The sequence below is a fragment of the Brachionichthys hirsutus genome, chromosome 10, assembly GCF_040956055.1.
Source record: "Brachionichthys hirsutus isolate HB-005 chromosome 10, CSIRO-AGI_Bhir_v1, whole genome shotgun sequence".
Classification (NCBI taxonomy): Eukaryota; Metazoa; Chordata; class Actinopteri; order Lophiiformes; family Brachionichthyidae; genus Brachionichthys; species Brachionichthys hirsutus.
In genome coordinates, this window is record NC_090906.1 from 4,875,016 (window position 1) to 4,888,848 (window position 13,833).

Sequence of the window (13,833 nt, forward strand, 5' to 3'; positions counted from 1 at the left end):
TCACTGCTCCTAAATGAGCTTGTCCGCTGTGAAGCGGGCCAGTTGACAGCCTGGGCTGCTGGTTGCATGTTGTGTACAGTGGTGGGTGCAGATCAGGCTGCAACTGAGTAAGGGAAACAGCAGGAGACGTGACCCGCTCCTCTCTGAGATTAAGACTTTATACAGCAGCAATGTGCACAGTGATTGTTGCTTTTATCCTCACGCAGAAAGGGGCAACGCTGAAGTGAGTCGAGGCATTCAAACCGCTGCGATGGCGTTTGAATAAAGTCAGTTAAAAAACAAAATAAACGTTCACTCTCACTTCACTGACCCCGAGAAGAAGCTCAGAAGTGTTGTCGAAGCAGCTTAAACACAGAATGATTATTCCTCCGCAGTACTTGGAGTTTGACGCGTGGTATTTCATGCATTTTTCATGTCTTCTAAAAGTGCGAGCGCATCCTGGAAGGCATTCATTATCAGTTTTTACTCAATATCCATTTCCCACTGCATTTATTTTCTGTGTTGAAATCTAAAGTCCCGCTTTTCTGCATCCCAACAGGCATCAGAACAGAGCAAGACTTTTATGTTCGACTCATAGACTCCATGACGAAACAGGTAAACACACACACCTGTCACCATTCCTGTTACTTCTCTGAGGCTCCACTGATCCGCCGCCTGCCTCTGTCTGCACACGCAAAACGCTTGTTTGTGTGTGTGTGTGATTCTGTGTTGTGCACCAAGTGGAAATACCCACCCCACACACACACACACACACACACACAATACCTTCCACATGTCTGGCACTTTCTGCCTGTACTTCTCTTGCTGTGATTAGAGCGACGAGGCAGCAAGCAGGTGTTGAGGAACAGGGCCGTTACTGTGTGTGTTTGTGTGTGCGTGTGCGTGTGGGTGTGTGTGTGTGCGTGAAGATGCAAACAGCACCTCTGGGATTTGATCTGCAGAGGAGTCAAGCACTTTCTGATCACATGCAATTTTTCTTGTAATTTTTTGTTTTTGTTTTTGTTGTGCCACTATGAGAGAGACGGATGCAGACTGAAGGGCAGAAATAAATCTAGTGTGGAGCAGTGTGTGTGTGCGCGTGTGTGTAGGTGTGTGTGTGTGTGTGTGTGTGTGTGTGTGTGCGCGTGTGTGTAGGTGGGTGTGTGTGTGTGTGCGCGTGTGTGTGTGTTTGGCAGGGGTGAGGGACCACGCTGTTCTTTAATAACTGTTTAGCTTGAGACACAAAGAGTGCAGGAGAAAAAGGGGAGTTGACCTCCTGTATGTGCACGCGCACACCCCCCCCCCCCCCCACACACACACAGACACACCCACACAGGGAGAGAGAGAGAGAGAGTTCTGGTGATCCTAATTGGGGAAACTGAAGCTGCAGATTTTTCTTCTGTGCCCGTCCAGATGTCATCGGAAGCTATGATTTAAAACACAAGAGCAGCTCCACTAACATTCCGATCAGAAGAGAACCATCTTGTGTAACGACTAAACTGACCGACAGGTATTTGAATGCACATCCAACAGGTAAGCTGTTGGTGTTTTCAGATGCTGTGACAGATTTCTGTTGGACTAAAATGGGAACATCTGCTGATCCCAAATCCAAAGAGAATCTGTTGCTGCAAACCAGCCGTGCAACCCAACGCTGGCGCCTCAATAAATGACATGTTGTCTTTACATTAAAGTGGAAATGGATCATGTTAAACCTTAGAGCTTCCACATTAATTTAAGTCTTCCATCAATAGCAGATATAGGACTTTATTCCTTTTTTGTGTACCTGGAACAAGAAGCAGACAGAAACGGTGACTGGGATACAAAAAAAAAACGCACATCAATTGCTGCAGGGAGACGATCTCTAATGGTGTCGTTATTCCAAAACCATGACACTGTGTAATCAAACGTTTCCATCATAATGATACCTCGAAGCCAAAAGCTCAGCTATTAGCAGTCTAACCAGTTTGCCTTTTAAAAAACCGTGCCGGGATCTGTCTGGAAATGAGCCGAGTGCTTCCGGCGTAGCCGTCTCAACAACAGCTCGTCAAAACGGCGTCGCAGCCACCTACCTCGCCGTTTCCTTGCATCCTCAGCACCGAACCCGACAGGTGTGAAGTCGATTTGATGAAGGGTTGGTGAGGAAATGCACGTGGATGGATCTCATCAGGATGTCACAGTGAGGAGAATAATTAGCCCACAGTCGTTCCCTGGTTGTAACTCTCACAAGCGTTTTAATATATTTTAATGAAAAGTCCCAAAGCCCAAAGAACACTGTTTACATTTTCATAAAAGAACAATCAATTAAAAAAAACGTCAGTACGAAAGACGTGTGAACCGAATACCAGGATTATGTACATACAATATTATATATTTGAACACAGATTCATTCACAATTGCAACAACTGTCTTCCCATGGATCCATTTTCTATGGTAAAAATAAATGCTAAACGTTAGCTTTGGCACAAGAGCGCCTCCTATTGTTGCTCTGGTAGCTGATTTGACACTAACACAGGAGGAAGTCTGTTCCCCTGCTTAAACAGCTCCTTGTTTACATGCGTCACGCTGCTTCAAAGGCAGCCGGGAGAGCGAGCAGAGATGCTGCATGAAAGGCCTGGTGAGGTGGAGAGAGGGAGGAGACAGGCGGAGGAGCAGCAAGATAAAAGATGAAGCAGAGGCGGGCGAGGTGGCGGTACGATGAAGAAGACGAGACAAACGTGGGCCCGCAAACAGGGAGAAGTCACGCCCGCCATCGCTCAAGAGCCCGTCGGTGATGGAGATGTTGGTTTAAAGATAGTTATTGTGCTGTTGATTTAACCCCAGATTGAAACTCCAAGTGGCGCAGATTAGCAGGACGGACCAAGCACGACTGGAAACGCAAGTGTTTGCTTTGGGATCCTCCCTGCGATCGACTTCGTGACGGTTTAACGGGCTGAGCTAGTCGGTTGTAAGTTACCAGAGTCAGTGGACGTCCTTTACCTCAGAGCCAATCAGACAGCCAATCAGTGGAGGTTATGCCTCACATAAATCCCAACGGTCCGTTGGAATTAAGTTCCAACTCTAACCCAAATTATAATGAGACACATCCCAAAACAGCTGCCCTCATTAGTCTTTGAAGTAAACGCCATGGATCCGCCTCTTCATTTTGATCTGCTCCAACATGTGCTGGTTCTACTTTTGACCCTACCCACGCTCTTTTTTCAACCGCCACGAAAACTCGCTGAAATCTAGGGATTGATCCATTTATCCAAAATCCAAACTCTAAGGGGTTCTTCCCTTCCACAAGCCCAACCCTTCAGCCGGGTTTAATCAGAACCCGTCTGGTGGGTTTTCTCTGTAGTCCTGCTGACAGATAACCTTAAAGAGCTGATGACACCACCTCCTTGGTGGAAGTCATCCATCCTGCTAAGGCTAAGGTCGACTGGGGTCAAGGACATAGAGGTGAAATCTCTCTCTCTCTCACGTCAGAAAATGAAATGAACTTTAGATTTCATTCTGACACAGAGGTGACAGATTTAATAAACACAATGTGCAAGAGACTTTAATGAATTGGTCTGTGTGTGTGTGTGTGTGTGTGTGTGTGGTTTGTTTTTAAGGAGAGCTCAGTTACATCAGACCCAGTTCTGTTAGTAAAGATAAATGCTTCCGCCGAGGAGGGAATCTTCCCTTGTGTCTATGAGGGAGAGAGAGAACAAATGAGAAGTCGAGCCGACAACGATGCATCTTTTGTCCAGGGTGGGAAACAAGTCGAGGTCGGGTCCGCTCTTTTCCCTCGACTCAATGAGCAGGTCCGATCGCAGACAAAACGATGACTATAAATCATGTCTGTTCCATCCGTTCTTGCTGCTCCCACATTCAGATTTCTTCACAGTGTAAAATATGATCATTGTTGTCTAGAGATTAGAGAAGCGGTTTCACACGTCGCGGCTGCTGGACCGGTTTCAGTCTGAGCCTCTCTGTTCTGGCTGGATCCAGTTGAAATGTTTTGGGTACATCTCTAGTCACATTGGACAGGTTCTTTTTTTTATTATTTTATTTTGCCCTATACACCTATACCTCTGTTTATCTACTTTTCCACGCTCTGCTTGAGTTTACATTAGTTTGGTTTCATTACGACTCACGCCTGCGCAGCCTGGCGCCGAGGAACGCAGAGATCTCAAAAGACTCCCGATTTGAGTGTCGATGCATTTTCTGCAAATGAAAAGAAAAATCTCAAACGCATGGAAACATCATGAATGATCGGGGGGGGGGGGGGGGGGGTCCTGATACAAGTCGGGTCGCTAATTCTAGAAAGCACAAAAGGGTCTTTGGAGACAAGCAGCTCCACGCTAGGAAACGCTTTAGGCTACAACGAGTTAGATGCCTCGGACTGTTCAGCCTGTAGCTGCTCGCCATTATTGCTGCAAAGCTCCGAGCCAGTTTCAGACGCACATGGAGGGCTGTAGTTTCTACAAATGAGGGGCTCAGTCCATGGCCCCATATGGATTATACTTGCCCAGGGGCCCCCCGGCGGGATCTTCTTTGCTTTACACACAGGCAAGATTTCTTTTTTACAGTATTTTCCCATCCACTTCTTTAACCGCTTCATCCATCAGTTCCTTCTCTCCTCTGCCAGTGCAAGTTTATAATGAGTCTGAGCTCAGCCCCCCGCCTAATGAATTCATGAATACATTTTCATTTACAAACTCAACCTGAAGTTCACCTGGTGGCAGCAGGTTGTCGGAGCTTCACTGAAGAACATGAGACAAGACAGTCAAACCTTTTTTTAACGTGGCGTTTTGGCTTTGTCGTCGAGCTTCCTTAGCAGCAGCAGGAATATTGTTTAAGTGCAGCGGGCAAAAGTATTTAGCCGAGGAACAGCTCTAAGACTGCAGCTCTGTGAAGGTGCAGCTTTGTTCCTTCTAACTTTTGGTTCACCTGATCAACGTGTGAGCAGATGAGACGCAGTTGTTGTTCCTGGCGAGGTGTGGAAACAAGGTATCTGTGGGTGTGGGTGTTTTAATGTGAAGTTGAGGTGTTATTTCTCAAATCTCCGCTCTTTGTGGTGAAGTGGGATCCAACCTGTTACCCCGACAACACTCCTGCTAACCAGAAATAAAATCACCCCCATGCCACAGCGTTTCTGGAGGAGGTTGTGCGGTGTTTTTTGCTTCAATCACGATGATTGAACAACTCGATCCAGACTAGTATTCAGTAATACGTATTAGATTGCAGTACAGTGAAGTGGAGCTGTAGAGATATGGCACTGCTTTAAATGGAGGTTTGGGGGGGGGGGGGGGGCAGGAATCGAACCAATGACCTTCTGATAAGTGGAGAACGGCTCTGAGCAGAGCACACCTCCTTGAGAATGGAGGACACGAATGGCTATTTATCTGTGTTTCTCCCTGTTAAGCTGTCTGTGATGTAACGCCTCTTCTTCTTCCTCTCTCTGCATCCGTCTCTCTTTGTAGGCCATTATTTATGAAGGCCAGGACAAGAACCCAGAGATGTGCCGAGTCCTGTTGACTCATGAGATCATGTGCAGGTGAGCTCTCCTCTCCTCTCCATTTTGTCACCCTCATTACCCCCCCCCCACACACACACAGACTCATTCGTACACATTAAGCCATGTTGTTGAGGAAGATGAGTTTTAGCTATCAGAGTCGCTGCTTTAATTATAATCTAAAGATGAATTATTCCAAAAGTAGGTTGGGAGAAAGAGCTCTATTTATAGAGGCGTTTTACCAACCTATGCTATACAATGGTGTGTGTGTGTGTGTGCGTGCGTGCGTGCGTGCGTGCTCACGCGACGCCTGGTTAATTAGGACATAGAGAAACTCATTAGTCAATCTGAACCCTACTGTTGTTTCATGGCTAACTAATGGGCCTTCCTCCACAATCTGACTGTAAAATATAGGCAGTCTCAAGTACACACACACACGTGCACGCACACACTCACGCTCAAGTGTGTATATGCACACCACAATTATAAAAATTCAAATTTAGCACATGCATTAAGTTGTTCTTATTTCCTGACCTTGTCTCTGAGCAACTTTAAGTGCAACAATATAAATTGGGGTTCATCTCTATGCAACAGGCGAAGCAGAAGGACGTTAGTCCTGAAATCAGGCACACGGATGTTTTATTATATATAGTTCTCCAAATGATCCTCAGGCAGTTCGGCTGCAGAGCTTTTTGGAGAAACAATCAAAATTCTGATCTGATTTACAGTATATGGATTGTGTTTGGTAAAGACATTTATAGTATAGAATGCTTCACGGACATGCATAAACACAACACAATAGCAGAAAGGCCTCCGTTATTGGAAGGTTTCCTCAGCGGTGTTGCAGAAAGCACGACTTCTGCGATGAGCGTAAACGCTCGCTTGTCTGCCAGCAGTGGCTGAGGTCAAAGTTACGGCTGCCGCCTTGTGTTCTCACATGCTGATCTGCGGGGGGGGGGGGGGGGGCGACTACAGAGCACGCACCCAAAGAGCTCTGGGCGTGCATTAATCAGTGTGGTTCATTGGCACGGCAGGGCTATTAGCCATATGCTCCCCGACAATCTGCCACTGCGCTAACCCGCATCACAAGCCTGGTTGGGGGTTCTACTCCTGGTGGATGATGGCGGTGACCAGGCTGATCACAGCAACGATCACGTGGGATTTACTACGTCAGCGGTCGCCTGAAGTTGCTGCAAAATGTCAAACATCTTTCCACAATGAGGGCAGTAAACGTTTGCTGCACAGGTTTATAAAAGAGAAAAACTATCACATGAAATTCTGTTATTTTTGGGGATGATACTTGAAATATTTGTTTTAATGAAATTCATTCAATAAGATGCTTGACCGTATTGGATGAAAGATTCCATGTAGTGTGTTCACATTTACTGTAGTACTTTACAGTTTAAAAAAATAAAAATAAAACACCGTATCATATTAAATTTGGTTCTACAGCTGTCAATTAATAATAAATAAATTATTCTTTCTCCAACGTGTGTGATGAATTGATTAAAAATCTGGTCAGGAAATCATAACCCAAAAATGACATTTTCAAATTGCACCAGCCAAAAGTCCAAACGATTAATTTTCTAAATAAACTTTGACGGCCTGCTGCGGTTTGCCGTGACATCATCATTTCAGTTGATTTAACCCAACTGAAGCGTTATAAACATGTAATTGGACATTTCTTTCACATAGAGAAGGTGAAAACGGCATCATCATCTCATACAGTTGAGACTCTATTGTTTAAAAGTGTGTGTGTGGTGGAAGCAGGGGGGGGGCGGGGGGGGGGGGGGGGTGATTAGATCACCAGGAACCAAAGCAATAAGTGCTACATTACCCCCATCCTGCCCCTCGTTTTCCTCCCCTCTGCCCCACCATCTATAACATCTTCCACTCTGCTCCTGTCTCCACTTCCTCTGCTGTCCTCCCTTAATCTTCCCTCCTCATGTACCCTTGCCCTCACCTCCTTCTGCCACCCTCCCCATCTTTCCTTTCCCTTGTCATCCGTTTTCCTCCCTTCTCACCTCTTGGCGGTTCTGCTCTGTTCTTTGACACGTTTTCAAAGTGACCCAGTTGACAGAGCGGCAGGAAGGGAAGGATAGAGCGAGCAGAAAGCGAGGCGGGGCAGCCGGTGGCGGAGACAATGTTTAAGGTGTAACATGTCAGCCTTCTTGCACCGCTGCCATCTGTGACAGTGGGAAACCTGAGACGTCTCCCCCGACTATTCCTCCCACCCTCTTGTATTAGCGTTTCCTCCCATACTCGCCCTTTCACGCTCCCCCTCCGGCTTCAGTCTTTTGCGCTTGCTCTTTATTCAGAATTGATGCACGCAAGAAAACTTTGAACTTGTGTGAGTGAACGTGTGTGTGTATGTGCGTGCACGCACATACACACGTGGTAAATATTCTTTAAATGAATTACTTTCGTGTTTTATATATGATGAGACGACATTCTTCCTACGTGACGAGCATTGCCTCATATTTGACATGACAGTTCCCTAAAATTGAGGCCAAATTATCACCGTCACGTTCTTCGTCTGAGGTTATAATCCCCGCCTCGTCCCGTCTCACAGGCTTGGTGTAGCTAAGTTAGTGGAAGTGTGCGTATTGAATCTGCAAAAAGTCACTTAAAAACTCCAGCCATAAGTTGCGTCTTGATGTATGACTGTCATATTCCTCAGGAAGAACTTGTGATTGTATTCCTCCTTTTCGGGTCTTTGTTTTTCCCCATTGGGTGCGTTTAGTCGACTCTGCCGACTGATAATCTGTCGGCGCTTTTGCTATAGCATCTGTTCCACCCTAATGGAATCACAGATGCGGTGCAGAGGCCACTGAAACCGCAACGATCCGAATCTGACCGATGTGACTTTAGCGCTAATCTCCCCGCGTCTAACTGTGAACTCCCACCCAGGTAACACGCCGTGTCTCCCCTCGTTCTTACTCCTCTAACTCTTGTCTTCTTCTCTTTGCAGCCGATGCTGTGACAAGAAGAGCTGTGGGAATCGTAATGAGACGCCTTCAGACCCCGTTATCATCGACAGGTACTGTTCCTCACTCCACAAACGGTTGGGTCTGATGCTGAACATGAATTCAAAGGATTCAAAGCTTTAGAGGTTTGCATCCCTGTGTGATGTCATCACTGACCTGCAGAGGGGGTGTAGATATACAAATCAACTGCTGTACGTCATTTCTGGCAGAATCAGGCATAGGCATTTACATTACCTACCTGTCAGTCTGTCAAGGTGGAGGACTGAATCTACCCCCCCCCCCCCGCTCTTGTAGCAGCGCAGAAAAAGTGGGTCACGAGCAGAAAAATGTGACAGAGAAAAACTGAAATGAGATCCAACCTCATTTTAGTCTGATTTCTCCCTGGCAGTCCGTGAAGCAGGTTTGTGTTTGGAACAGCGATTCACGGCGAGGGGAGTGACGGAGCGTCGGTTCACTCCTACCACACCGTTACCGCGGCAATGATGATGACAGTGATTTTTATTTTTCCCCTTTATTTTGGTGTAACAGTAAGAAAATAATACCAGAAGATCAAAGAATTGATGTCCATGAGATAAAATCAATGTTCATCATGTTCTCGCATCCAACTAGCAGCCCGGCTTAAAACCAGGATCTGTTAGCGTCAGTTTAGATAATACGTTTAATTAAATAGTTACATACATGTGTAATCACATGTATGTAACGCTATTTGGTGTGATTCTCAAAATAGAGCATAATCACTTCACTTTAATCCAGTACTAACCTTTTTTTTTTTCTGATTATGGGTATAAGTGCCTTAGCTTAGCTAACTTAGCTTCAGTATAGTGAAGACACACTTTTCACACCCATGCAGTGCAGCGATTGCATGGTTGCAGTTAAATAGATATCTATATATATCCGTGTTGTCTAATGATCTGTGTATTTGTATGAAACAATCTTGGCACCCTGCAAATTCCTATATGTGTTGTGTCTGCAAATATTCAGTTAAAGCCTCCTCTTCTGTCCGCTCCCTTAAGTCGAATAGCAATGAAAGCGAAGTTTGCCATTGCTGAGAACACGAGCGGAAAACAAAAACAGTGGCATTGAAATATTTCCCACTGTAAGTTGGCAGAGAAACAAATACTTTGCTCTGAAAAAAAGATAGAACTGTCTTGGTGTTCAACGAAAAAACTCAGATAGCTGATATTAATTAACATTAGAGCTGGTTAAATATACCGGACCAGCATAAACAGTGACATTATAAAATTAAATCTTTTAAAAGAGCCATCAATAAAAATGGCTTCCTCTCCTCTCCTCTCTTTTAGAGCCATGGAATGCGATACACAACCGTGTGTCATTTTTGTGTGTGTATTAGTATGTGTGCAGAACGTTATAGAATCTTTACACTACAGCTACATTCTTCTGTTTTGTCGGCTATCTCAGACTTCTCAGCTTACACGTCATCATATGCGCCTGGCAGGTGTGTGTGTGCCTGTGTGTGTGTGTGTGTGCGTGTGTGTGTGTGTGTGTGTGTGTGTTTGTGACCTGGGTTGTGCCGCCGAAAGAATAGATGATATTCTAGACACAAAGTGACATAATAGATCTATAATTATAATGTGTCTTTTACTGGACTGTTTGAAGTATTACTGTTGGGCGACTATGATTGTGTGTGTGTGTGTGTGTGTGTGTGTGTGTGTGTGTGTTGTGTTATATAGCTGGAGGAGCGGAGCATTGAATTGTGGGAGATGTCAGGGAACTTGGTTAGGATGGAATGTTAAGGTTACCGTGGATACCGTGGGATACTTCCTGTAACCCCCCCCCCCCCCCCCACTCTTCCATTTCCACCAGCGCCCTCCACTTTGCAGTGGTTCACAACCTCTAAGTTTAACATCTGGAACTCTGCTGCCTCACCCAAAAATGTCAAAATGAGAGAAAGCTTCTTGTGTGCAAGCGCTTGAAAACGGAAATATTTCTGAATTCACGCGGATCACCGCACAAACGACTTTCATCCTTGTTATCCCGCTGTGTGGTGTTTTAACGTAGCATTAGCATTTAGCATGCTGTTTAACATATGAGCAATGCAGTGTAAACAAAGACAGAACAGAATAGTCCCACATACTGGGCTCCCAGACGCTGCAGCTTTTCCCTGACATTCATTTATTCATGTTTTTATTAGCTGATAACGATCCTTAGTCCTGTTTCAAAGGCCAAGTTACTTTTTATCATATTTAGTCGTCACAATCCTGCTTTTTGTTTAAAGTTTCAGTCATCCAAAAGTCTGTCTGGGAATTTCAGCCCTATTGTGAGCAAAGAAACGGTGATTATTTTCATGGAATCGTTTTCTAAGACATCAGGTTAAGATTAGCATTTCAGTAAATAAAAAAACAGTTTGGATTGTTTTGCTTCACATAAGATTTATCTCATCGTATTCTGATGTAAAACATCAGTCCAGTCAATTCGGAGACTCCCACTGTCCCGAAAGTCCACGAGACTAGTAATTACAAGATGGGTTGATTTGTCTTTCTCTGCTTTACTCAGGTCAAAAGACTGATTTATGGGACATGGGACAGCTTCCTCTGGCTGTCCCAGATCATGGACCATACATATAACACACCGTCCAAGCATCCCACCCCCGTCCCATCCCAGCACCTCGCTGCCTTGCTCCATTTATACGGATTCAATTAAACTTTGTCATGACTCCCATGGTTGGCTCAGAGGCAGAACAACACTGACCTCCCATTATGTCTTTGTAGCATTTTATACAGACCGGCGGGGAGCAATGACGGTGCAACAGCCTCGAGCACGGCGCTAATGAGAAGGAGGGCGTTCCTCTGGATCAGCTTGTCCTCGCAAAATGTCCCGATATTGTGACATCATAAAAAGAGTCAGGCTCCTGGTGGCTATAATGCTCCAACAGCATTTATTTGTGAGCACAAACAGGTGAAGGAAATGCAGAAAAGACTGTTTGGATGTGACTGACAGCTCATTGTTGTTTGTTTGTGCGGATCTATGTGTGTGTGTGGCCCAGTTAATCCATGTCCCTCTGCCGCTCAGGGTTAATATAGGGTTAACGACATGCAACGATATCCCATCATACGCCTGCTTGACTCCTAAAGAGCCACGGCCACTCCCCCTCCTCCTCCTCCTCCTCTTGTGGCTGCCACTCAGTTTCTCCTCCTCATATCTCCTCCTGTCTTTTCTCAGTCACGCAGCATCCTTACCTCTATTTCTATTAGTTTCTCCTTCTCCTGCGATTTCTCACACACGCTTCACTTCATGCGTTCTCATCTCACCCCCCCCCCCCTATGTCCTTCTCTCTTTCATTCTGTGACTGTGTTTTACTCTCTCCGTGCCCTGCGGGGTTACCTACCTCACTGCTCGGTTCGCTCCCTGTTTAGCCTTCCACGATTGGTTTAATAGGCTCAGGCTGTGTGTGTGTGTGTGTGTGTGTAGTTTTAGGGTGTTACAGTCTCAGGCGGTGTGTGTTCGGGGATTAGATCAGTGTCGAGAGAGAGAGAGAGAGAGAGAGGGAGAGCAGTGTGCAGTGTGTGTCCTCTCAATGTCTAAAGAGGCCCACATAAGCCTGAGGGGTGAAAGGGGTTCCCTGGGTGTGTGTGTGTGCGTGTGTGCGTGTGTGTGTGTGTGTGTGTGTGTGTGTGTACTCTCTAGGGTTAAGAGGGGTTACAGCTTGGGGAAGAGATGATGGTAAAGAGAGGAAGGAGAGAAAGATGGAAACACGATAGTAGAAGGCCAACGTTATTGGAAGCATTTGTAGGGAGTAAAAGGGAGGAGGGTGAGGGTAGAGGGAGAAAAGGAGGGAGCTCACTTGTCTCGGCAGACAGAGGAGAGAAAGGAGGTGAGGAGGAGCAGAGCAGGGTTTGTTTCAGGGGATAAGAGTTTCAGTCTGTGGAGTCCTGTCAATCAAAGAGCGCTGGGTGGGGGGATGAAGGGGCTCTGTCAATCAGCTGTGGGAGGAGGAGGAGGAGGAGGGGTTATGTGAGGAAAGGAGATGAAGGGAGTGAGGGAATCTTCTAAATGATCTCTTCATCTTCCCTGCCTTTGTCTTTCTCACTATCTCACTCTCTCCCTCACTCTGTCTTTCTTTCTTGTTCTAGTTACCAAAAATATATCTGCCAACCTGGTATGCCACTCTTCCCTTAACTGTCACTGTCACACACACACACACACACACACACGCGCGCGCGCGCACATACAGTGAGATATTTCCCTGTGCCGTCTCCTGGCCTGTCCTCCTCTCCTTTTCGTCCTCGCCCTCCTTTCTATACGTTCCTCATCTTCTCAGATTCATGCTCTATTTGTCGAGCCCAGCTTCCTGTTTTCTACCATAATAAAAGCTGCCGTTCTGTTTCCTAATCCAAACACGTTGTCTTCATTCACCGGTCAAAGTGGCCAACGTTGCAGCGCCCAAACAATCTGATCATTAATGTCTAAATCGAAGTTGACCTGTTTCGTGTTTGGTCTCCGTCGTCCCAAGTCAGGCTCCCGGACGGCGTTGTCACTCTGTCAGTCTGAAATTTCTCAATGAGAAGGATTCTCATGAATGCTTGTATAAACTTTCATGGTCTCCAGAGGACAAATCCTACTCATTGTAGTAGCATCCCGACTTTTTCTGCTGCTATACTTTAAATAAAATATAATAATTGTAAAAGTTAAAAGACAAAAGTAGGTATAAGTTGTCCGTTACCGGTTCACGGGCCAAGCGGGAGCCTATCCCAGCAGTCAAACCCCTCACACAAAGGCCGCAGGCCGGATTCGAACCTGTGACCTTCTTGCTCTCACTTTTTTCTTTGTCTTTGGCTCTTTTTGTTTCTGAGCTCTCGTTATTATTTATGTTAACTCACACTTTCCTTGACTCTTAGGGGACTTTGAATTTGAGTAGGAAAATGAAACTATTAGCTACGACTGGAGCCGAGTTGACTCAGACGTCTGATATGTACTTAACCCCTCCCCGCCTCCTTTCTGTCCTCCCTCTCTCCTCATCTTTCACCTCCCTCATCCTCCCTTTCCTACCTCAGACAGAGATCATGTTACGCTAAAAGCTACAAACGCAGACATGATGGCCTCACACGTTCGTACTCATATAATCACACGCACGTTCTCCCATCTGTTCCTGTCGCGGCTCTAACGATGCCTCGTTTGCTTTTAACTGTCTTCCTGTTGTCAGAAACTACAATTACTTTAAAGCAGCGTTAGTGTTCAATGAGTCTGTATTCAGAATGAGATGTCACTTGACTAGCATTGTGATTGTAATTACATTTCATGAGGGGGGGAAATGACACATTTATTGCTATTTATGGGGAATAATCACAAAAAACACTGCTTTCCATTGCCTTCCGTTGTTTCTGTATTTGTATCACACAAGAAGAATAACACAGCAACTTAATGGGCTTA

At 45.7% G+C, this 13,833-nt stretch overlaps 1 protein-coding gene across 1 annotated transcript in view; it reads left to right on the top strand.

The window, feature by feature from the left end:
* LOC137900879 (transcription factor COE1-like) overlaps nt 1–13,833 on the top strand; it is a 60,077-nt gene that overhangs the window by 1,391 nt on the left and 44,853 nt on the right. The window contains exons 3-5 of the mRNA XM_068745025.1: nt 533–594; nt 5,427–5,500; nt 8,430–8,498. Coding sequence (XP_068601126.1) covers nt 533–594; nt 5,427–5,500; nt 8,430–8,498 — 205 coding nt within the window. The remainder of the gene's footprint in view (nt 1–532; nt 595–5,426; nt 5,501–8,429; nt 8,499–13,833) is intronic.